This window comes from Anomalospiza imberbis, chromosome Z (assembly GCF_031753505.1).
Source record: "Anomalospiza imberbis isolate Cuckoo-Finch-1a 21T00152 chromosome Z, ASM3175350v1, whole genome shotgun sequence".
NCBI classification, from domain to species: domain Eukaryota; kingdom Metazoa; phylum Chordata; class Aves; order Passeriformes; family Viduidae; genus Anomalospiza; species Anomalospiza imberbis.
The window spans coordinates 60,785,239-60,795,093 of NC_089721.1; the positions used below are offsets into that span (position 1 = coordinate 60,785,239).

The following is a 9,855-nucleotide window of genomic DNA, read 5'->3' on the forward strand; positions in this document are numbered from 1 at the left end:
TCCATAATGTCTGCTATGGAAACAGGAAAAAAACTAAAAGGAAGAAGTACTAGGAAACAGAATAAGTTATGGTAGGTTACACAGCCATCATGACTGAATAGTTAAAGCTATAACAACCATTTATCAAACTGGCACAGAAATAACAACACATATATCTTATCATAAACACAGTGTGGAAGAAGAGGCAGACAATAAAATAATGTAATGCACTTTGGTGGCATAAGCTGAAGATCTCCATCCATTTTACAAGCATGCATTTTGGCTTCAAGCCTAGAGTGCAAATAATTAATATCTCTGTTGTCCTTTGTGCCACTGAGTCACCAAAAAAAGTTAAGAGGCTGATCTGCGCGTTACTGAAAACATCCAGTTCTGTGCGCAGTAAGCAAAGCAAGCCCAGGTGGTTGGTCATGGCAGTGCCTACTCCCAACAAGGCATCCAACCCAACAAGCAGAGCTCCCTCAGCTCCCCTGTGAGCCAAACAAAACTTTGAACCAAAGATTTCCTACCATTCTTTGGAGACAGGAAATGGCTATAAATGACTACCAGTGCAACACACAGAAAGCCCAGACTATGATTGTGAAGACACTGTTGGGAACATATGTTCCAGGCTGATGCTACTCTAGAAAACCTTATACACTTGCTCTAATGCCAACCAAAATAACTCTTGAAAACAACTTATAAACTTTGGAAAATGAAAACATAACTAATAAAGTTTAGTGATAAAACAGCCGCCAGGGACTCAAACCTACGTGCAACAACTAATTTAGCAACTGCTATCTGTCAAGGCCAAGTGGCTTGCAGTTCTCTCATCTTTTGTTGCATACAGATACTCTTTTCTTTTTTCAGCAGGCAGACCTGGTTGAGGAATTAGACACACACAGATCAGCTATGAACATGCAAATGGGCATCCTAACTGTACTGGAAGGAGCCACTAGCTAGCACCAAGGTGATCAGCATGACCCTTTGGGGTCCAGAGAACTCTTCAGTGCCCTTTATTTGTAACAGGAGGTCAACCCTTCTTTTTTTACAGTAATGCCAATTCAGTCATCAACAAATCATTCAGTATAAGTATATAGATGTTTTATAGAGTCTTATGTCTACTATTATTAATGTACCAATATCATTACAATGTTTTTAGACCTGTTATCCAAAGAAGTTGACTTTCAATGTGCAGGATATGCTAATGACCATACTCTGTGTATGTGTATGTGTGTGTTTAAAAAGTATCCTGTTACTGAAAATGTGTCACAGTGCAAAGCTGTAAATAAGCTGGTGAAAAACTGGGCTAATTCAGAGTGGCAGCAAAACACGGGAAGTTTATGAATAAATAACATGTGGTGAAACAAGTTGGCAGTGAAACTTCTGGCTTTGCATATTGAACATGGTGCTTGGAAGACAAAGAGATGTTTTAGGGACAAGCAGGTAAAATCTGGAAAAGGTTAACAGTAACAAGCTGCTCCACAGGACGAATAAAAAGGTACAGCAGAATTAGTAATTACATTATTAACTTTGTGTGTTAGCCTGGCCTCTCACAACGCACAGCTTAGTGGGATGCAATCGAAGATCAGTCTCCTATCACAAACACAGGGAAGAAAAGGTCCTTTCTCTAGAAGATAACACTCAAGATGAGGAAGACAATACCAGAAACAGCTGTAGGAACACCTGAAGAGCCATGCTGGTGAAGCCTTGTTGACCACTTCTGGCAGTTGCCAAAGCGAGAAGGAAAGAAACACCAAGAAACACTTTGTACAAAAAGGGAACAATTTGCTGCCAATGGAAAGTTTGCTTTTTCTACTCTAACCGTTGTAAGTTAAAGGCTGATTAATAAATTGATGCATAAAGGCTTAGAACTTTTCTTAGTTTTGTATTTATTTAGTGTTAAACTAATGTTCTCACCATTCACAATAAATATTTCATTTTTTTAAGGTCTTGACAATCAAGTTATACAAATCAAACATTTCCCTCACACGTAAATTTTTTGTGTGTCAGGGAGTAAAGCACTTTGTCCATTTTACATACAATGAGTTCATTAAGTGTTTACTCCCCACTAACTACATCTCCTCATCCTCCACAGAGAGTGTGTCTACCAGGGTTCTCTGGATTAACAGCTAGATTGAGAGTTTACATGTGCTTTCTAAAGCAGTATTTTGATGCTCAATAGAGATCTCAGGAGGTGTGTGCTATAATTTGTAAAATCCTGTGTGTCCTCTATGTATTCACATTTTAAGAGTGATGGGGTGAGTTCTTTTCTTTTCCAGACACCTGAAGATCTTCCCCAGCAGCCCATGCACTCACCATGAGCAGAGCCAAAGTCACAGATCCTATAGCAAAATCTTCACATGGCCAAAGATCAGCAGGCCAACACACTCAGTCCTCAGGGTAAGGGAAAACCTGAGGATGACTGGGGATCAGATATCCAGCCACCCCTTTTTCAAGGGACACAAGACAGGTTTTTTGTCTAAACACACAAGTAAGGACTTTTGTGTTCTCTCACATACTCAGTGCTCCATGGCCCCTTTGTGAACAAGAAGGAGAGAGCAAAATTCCCTCATCTATGGGGTCCCTTTTGGATACTGAGCCAATGATACCTCTGGATACCGCAACCTTTAGAGAGCAGGCCTCCAGGTAGGACAGCCTCCCACCAAGTGTCCCTGGGAGCACCACTGCCCCATGCAGGGCCCAGAAACCTCTCTTGGGGAGGAGCAGCTGCTGCAAAGGAGACCTGTGCCCATCTGGCAGAGATTACAGCCGGGTGCTGCTGCTCCTCAGGGAGGTGCCAAGAGGGCCTACACCGACGGGATAGAGGGAGCAAGGCCACATCTTGCAGAAAGCTAAACACCGGATAATGCCACACATGCCCCTCCTGCCACCAACAGGTGCACTTGCGCTGCTGGAAGAGAAAACGATTTGGAAAACTGCTTTTTCTCTCTCGCTTGCTCCCCTGAATGCTAATCAGCGGCGCCGGCTAAAAATACTCAGCAAGGCTGGCGTGCGCGCGGCAGATAGGGAAAATGGGGAAGCTGAAAGGCTACAGCTTCCCGGAAGAAAAAGAGACTGGCGAAGAGCCTTCCTCAAGAACCCCTTGCCAGACTTGCCCACTCCGAGGCTGAGGTTCCAGCCTCTCCTTCACAAGGCTACTGCACGTCCTCCCGGAGGAGTCACCGGGCCACCATCTACCGGGGAGACTGGCGGCACCACCCCCAAACTGGCTTCCACCCCCGGCGCTGCAGGCGCTCCCGGACGGGGCGTCCCGAGGGTGCTGCCGTGGCCATTCCTCCCTCGAGCCCCGCCGCCCACGGGGTGCAATCCCACAGGGGTTCACCGGCGGTGCACGAAACAAAGAGGGCTGCTGGGGACCGCCGCCCCCGCCGGCACGGAGGACTTGCGCCGGGCAGCGCGGCGAGGGGGCCTTGGTCCACTCGCTCGCTGCATCAGAGCCGCCGACAGACCGCAACGCGGTCACAGTGATGCACGGCGGCTCGCCGGCCTCCTGGTGAGCGCAAGAGCTATGAAATAAATAAATTAAATTAAAAGAGGGAGAGAAGGCAGGAACACGCAGACAAGCAGCAGGCCTCGGCAACGGAACCCGCGGGGGTGTTCAAACCCCCGCCACCCCCGGCCCGAGCCGCGCGTTCCGAGCCGCGCTCCGCGGTGCGGGGCCGGCCGGAGGGCGACGTGCGGCCCCCCCGCGCCACGCCGGTGGGAGGGAGGGCTGGGCAGCTCCGCCGCCCCCGGCCTCACCGGGGGTCGCATTCTCCCCCTGCCACCCGCGACGGCCCGGTGGGCCGCCCCCTCCGTCCCCCCGCCCGCCGCGGCTTCCATCCATAATTAATCGCCTCCCCGCAGCCGCCGCGATAAGAGAGGGCGGGCGGGGACGAGGAGGCGGCGGCGACCGGGAGGCGGTGGGGGGAGCGTTGCGCGCTCGCCGCGCCCGGCTCACTGCGGCCGGCAGCTGCCTGCCGTGCGGAGCGGAGCGGAGTGCAGCCGCCCCGTCGGGGAGCGCCGCGCTCGCATGGCCGCGCCGCGCCGCGCCGCCGCCGCCGCGGGGCCAGGGGGGGCCGCGGGAGGAGGATGAGGCGGACGGCGGGGCGGCGGCGGCGGCGGCGGCGCGGAGGATGAAGTGGAGCGTGCGGGGAGCCTGCGCCGCGCTCTCCAGCTGCCTCCTGCTCGCCTGCGCCCTCAGCGCCGCCGCCGTGGGCCTCAAGTGCTTCTCGCTGGGCTCCGAGCTCAAGGGCGAGCCCTTCCGCCTGGGCACCGCCGCCGGCGCCTTCTACTCGGGGCTGCTGCTGGCCGCCGGCCTCTCGCTGCTCGCCGCTGCGCTGCTCTGCTGTCGCCCGCCCGACGAGGCGCCCGTGGCGCCGGCTCCGGCACCGGCCCCAGCACCGGCACCGGCACCGGCTTCTGCTTTGGCCCCGGCCGGGGAACCGGACCCGGCGAGCGGCGGCCCCGGCGGGGCGGAGGCGGCGGCCGCGCCGTCGGGGCCGGTGGAGAAGGCGTCGCCCGGGGGGCGGCAGAACTTCCTGCTTCTGGGGGTGCTGGTGTTCATGCTGGGCGTGCTGAGCGCCTTCGCCGGCGCCGTCATCGACGGCGACACCGTGTCGCTGGTGGAGAGGAAGTACTCGCACTATTGCCTGCTGCAGCCCGGCGGCGCGGCCCGCCCGCGGAGCGGACCTGCGGTCCCCGACGGCACCGCCGCGGCGCTCCGCTGCCAGAAGCTGCGGGACTACCAGCAAGGCTTGGTGCTCTCCACCGTTTTCAACGCACTGGAATGCCTCCTGGGCCTGCTTAACCTGCTTCTTGTCAAGAACTACAAGGCCGCGCAGCAGCGCGGACGGAGGCGGCGGCGGAGGCGAGCGGCCCCGGCGGCCGCGGCGGCGGGCGGGCGGCGGCGGCGGCGGAGGGGCGGCGGCGGTGGGCGGCGGGCGCCGCGCCACAGCCAGGGCTCCCTCTTCTCCGGCGGCGAGCCCGAGCTCAGCCCCGGGGATTGCCCCTTTCAGGCCGTCTCCTACATCAACGTGGGCGTCTTCCACGTCTTCGACGAGGCTGGCGTGGAAGTACACTGTGGTGGACATCCCTCTGTCGAGCTGCCCGGCTACTCGCCAATGGACCCCGAGCTCAACGCCTCCTATCCCTACTGCTACCCTCTGCCCAGCGAGCAGCCCCCCGCCTACGAGGAGATCTATCCTGGGGAGCCCTGCGCTCACGGCACTTAGCGCCGACGGCCGCCGGGACGCCCGGCTCCAAGCCCGACCCCCGGATCGCCGTGACAGCCGGGAGCGGGCCCGCCGGCGCTTCGCAGCCGCGGGGCTCGGGGACACTTCTCGCACCACCGACGGGATGGTCCCGCCATCGCGGGCGCAGCGGGACACGGGCGGCGTTCCGCCGTGCCTCTGGCTCTGCGGAAGCTTCTCCTCCCTCCCTCCCTGCTCTCCTCTTCCTTCCCCCCCTTCCCTCCCCCACACCGACCCTTCGTCCGCCGGCGGCTGAATTTTCCGAAGGCTGGCCAAGAAACGCCTAAGGGTTGGTTCCTCCCGTCGCCTCTCCTCTGTAGCCAAGTTTAGTTCCCTTCAAGTGATTCATCAGTCTCCAGCTTTAGCAGTCCAGAGTTATCCATTTATGATAACCAGCCAGTGTAAGGAAAAGGTGTCATGAAGCTTCTTTACCTCTCAAAAGAGCTAAATTTCTAAACAACGCAGAGACATTTGTGTCACGTTTACTAGAGGTGTATTGGGGATCTTTAACGTTTACACTACTCCTTGGGAGAATTGAGTTCTGTTTTAAGATTTAGTGAGTTAAAACATTCGTTGGTCTTGTAAGATGCACATTGAGAAAAACCTGCACTTTGAAAAAGAAACAGGAAAAAAAATCAACAACGTTTTTGTACACTAACGTGCCTGCTTTTGTTGATAACTTCTTACTGTAAAGGCTTTCAGAAGTCTATAGTGAAAATGTTTGGTAAATTCACTGCAGTTTAAAATTGATGATTAGTTCCTTTACTAAAATAACTGAGATGTTGCTAGGATATGGCAGTTAAAAAGGAAGTCCAAATGTAGTACACATTCCTTTTTGTAAACAGGTTCTGTGTTTTTAATGCAAGGCAAGATTTCTTTTTGTTTTGCACAGGTGAAGGGTATAATTCTATTTTGTACAACTACATGGTTTACCTTGTAAAGAGTTCCATTTTACCTGTTACAATTCATCAATCTGGTAAGCTTGAATATTAAAAGTTTTATTTGAAAAATATATATATTGTAAACAGCCTTAACTGGTGCAGTAGTCACAGTTTTAAAGGATAAATATATATATATAAAAACCATCCTGGAAGACATCTTCCAAATGTGTTTTCAAAAAAGTATTTATACTCCTATTTTAAAGCAAGGATTTTATTTGTTTGGTTGGTTTGTTTGTTTATTTAAAGAAAGGCCAGTGTTTTTTCTGAAAAGGGGGAGGGGGGACGTGATGGGATCGTATTCTGTTAACTCTTCATGAATTGTGAGGTATTAAAAAGGGTTTATGCAAAGAGAAGAAATGCTAAATCCTCCTTTTGGATTCTGCTGTGGAATGCCAGTACCAGATAGTATAAAAAAGTGCCAATTAAAGAGAATCAGATGCGACTTTTTTTTTTACATCATTTGAGAACAGACAAAAGCTTGATTTCATGTTGCAGCTCTTCTGGTTGCATTTGGTTCAATACCCCCTCGCCCAGTTAAGGTATATTGAAATGAAGTATTACAAAATAACCTTTTTGTCAATCCTGTGTTTGGAGCCTGCTGCATAATGCCAATGTGTCAGCTACCCAGGGGCTGGGGGGGTGGGGGGAAGGTGGAAGAGGAGGGGAGACAGAGTGGAGAGAGAGTTAAGAGTATGCAAAGTTACAGTCTATTTCTGTGGTTCATGGAAAATTATTTTGAACTTTTTAGCTGTAGAGAGGCTGACGTAATTTGCAGCCTTAGAACTGGAGAGAGAGAGATTTGATTCTAAAATATTCAAATATTTCTGCACTGTTGCTTTCTAAAATGTTTTGACTTGCACACTTTGTATAATCTAAAATGCAGAATGCCTGAAAAGTCTTAAAGTTGCAAACTGATGTCTGTGAAGCTCACATTTAAAGCTCTAATCTAGAGAAGAGAGTGAAAAGCAGCAGTTGCCAATTTGTCAAGTAGTTCTAAATAGCAGAAATTTAAAATAGAGCTCCTTTTGGCCAGCAGATTTCCTGGTGTGGAATGCCAGTCTAAAACATATGCCCTAGCTAGGTCCCATTTTAGTACTGAAGATTGGTTTTATGCTGCCTCTCTGCAGATGCACCTTCTTAACCCCTTATGGGAGAGTGAGAAGTCCAGTAATCTTTGCCTGTAATGTTGATTTAGGCACAAGACCAATTTTATAGCATACCTTATTGCTCATACAAACGAGATTTTGCAAAATGAGTTACTAAAGCAGGGAAACTAAATTCTTATGTAGGTCTCCAACTAAATGAGTTTATGAGACAGCATAGTACCTGATAATGAATTAAATGGGAACTGCTAGACTGCAGAGTGATTTTGAAAAACAGACAAACCAGCTAGGTGCCTAAATACTGATGCAGATGCGTAATAATAGTTGTTGGTTTTTTAAAAATTGGCTACATACATTGTAGTTCATGGAAGTTGTATCCTAGTTTTACTTAAGGAATTGATTTTTTTTGTCGTAAAAAGACAACATTTTACTTAAGAAAGTTATTTTAGGAATTATGAACTAGACAATTCTGAAACTCCAGATGTTCCAAAGATCAGTGCTCAGGGAAACAAATGGAAAGTCAAGAAAGCTACCTATTATACTCAATTGTTTAAATGTAAACAATTTTAGACTATGAATTTTTAAGATTGTTAAAGTCATAACTTTTTTTTGTATGTATGTGTGTGTACATGCCTGTGTGTGTTTGTGTTTTATTTAAGTCTTTTCAGGATTCCATTGAATTAGAATATTTATTTGCAGCTCTGTTTTAGTTCCTAAATTTCTACTTTTCTTCATTTGGGCTTTTATCCCTGGAATAGTTTAATTTAGTGGTGGACAGATTGCCAGAATAAATGTCCAAGTCAGACTCCCACGGAAGCCAGTAGGCGTTGTTTCATTGACTTCAGTGGATCTGAGCACAATTGATATATAACACCTACTCTAAATAATCTTCAAAGTAATCTCAATCTTCTGGCATGACAGGATGCAGCAGTAGCATATTATTTCTCAGTTATTTGTGATTTCTATGGATAGCAGTATTAAGGAAGGTCACCTATGGTGTTATACACATGTTTTTAAAAGCAGGAAAAGAAATTGGCAGGCAAATTGACCAAACAAGCCATGTTTTATTAAAGATGGTGTAACAGTGTTTCAGGTGTCTGGTGACTAACTTTTCTGACAAAACACGAAACACCACACAGATTTATTTCTCAGTGAGAAGAAACTTATAAATACAGGATATGAGATGAAGCTTCACAGGCATGATTGCAGTATTGTGAAGATGTTTTTAGTAAACCTGAGTCATCATTCTATCTTCTGAGCAATAATGTTAGAGTGTATAAACTATACTGTGCCAAAATTGAAAATAGGCTGGTGTGGGAAGCATTGGAGCTTAGGTTAATTACCTGAGAGGACTCATACTGTCCCTTTATTTCCCATTCTCCATCACAGGATTGTCAAGGTGAATGCAAACCTGATCAATTCCTGTCACTTGGTAACTGCAAGGCTCCTGCCTTAAGTCGCAAAACCAGGGAGAAGGGAAGAGAAACATGTATGTGCTATCAAATCTCCATTTTGCCTTCCTGAAGTAATGACAAGACTTCTTTTTGCCTTATGGCTTGTTGTTTTCATTTGCTTCCAGCTTTACTCACATCTGTTCAAAGGGAGGGAAGAATAAGCTCAATACTACTGTTTTGGTCACATTGAAGTATTGATTTAGTAGCAGACTGCTCTCAGCTTTTGTGCTCCTTCTGCAGGTAATAGTGGCTAGTCAAGATCTGAAACAGTGGAAAATCAAGTCTGCTGTGTTTGATGAGACAGGATTTGCCTTCATGTGGAAAAAATTTATTCCCACCAGCCTATTAGCAATTCACATGAATTATTTTCACACTCCAACATCCTTGCTTAAATCTTACTTATACTTTGCATTGTAATTGACAGACAGAATATACATTAATCTAAAAACAGGAAAAAAATTATGTTAGAGGGAAATTGTATTAAAGTAGTACAGATTTTACTCAAAGTTTGATTTCACTGTAGGACTTCTTTGGTTCACCAAAAAGTGCTATGGAGGCTGGTATAACTTCGATATATTTCAGACATACTGTTTAATAATCAGAAAAGGTTTCTGAATGTTCACAGGAGAATGGCAATCTGTTTCTGCTTTTGGATATAGTACATATGAAAACCTTTTCTTCATTTTGCCATTTAATCCAAGATTGATCCTCAAGAAAATGTCAGTAATTGATCTTGTAACTTTAGGATCAATAAAATAAGTTTTAAAGCACAGCATATCCTATAAGAAAAGCCTAATGCTCTTCATTTCATATTCTTTATTGTCTTAGGTGAATGTCTAATAGTAATAATAACTGAAACTAGTATTTAATTACCATTTTCATTAGAAAAACTTGGTTTTCGGATACTTAAAACTGGTACAAGAGGAACCATACCATTCTAGGTTTTACCATGAAGTTGAGTCTGTTTCCTTAAGTTAGGTAGTTCTCTGTTACAAGATGTTCAGATATTTTAGATAAATTCTGCTGGTAAAAATGTGTTCATTTTGTATGATGGCACTCTGTACAGGTGTTAGAGTTACCTCTCTTTAATACAGGCACATATTTCCCATTAAAATGTATAAGGGTA

At 47.2% G+C, this 9,855-nt stretch overlaps 1 protein-coding gene across 1 annotated transcript; it reads left to right on the forward strand.

Annotated features, from left to right (window-relative positions):
- Positions 1 to 3,953: 3,953 nt before the first annotated feature.
- On the forward strand, positions 3,954 to 9,519 carry TMEM271 (transmembrane protein 271). The gene is made up of 2 exons (XM_068177330.1): positions 3,954 to 5,263; positions 5,300 to 9,519. The coding sequence occupies exon 1, from the start codon at positions 4,116 to 4,118 to the stop codon at positions 5,211 to 5,213; it is 1,098 nt and encodes a 365-aa protein (XP_068033431.1). The 5' UTR covers positions 3,954 to 4,115; the 3' UTR covers positions 5,214 to 5,263; positions 5,300 to 9,519.
- Positions 9,520 to 9,855: the final 336 nt, after the last annotated feature.

Excerpts from the sequence above, each read along its gene's own strand:
- TMEM271 (XM_068177330.1), top strand. The coding sequence starts at position 4,116 with ATGAAGTGGAGCGTGCGGGGAGCCTGCGCCGCGCTCTCCAGCTGCCTC.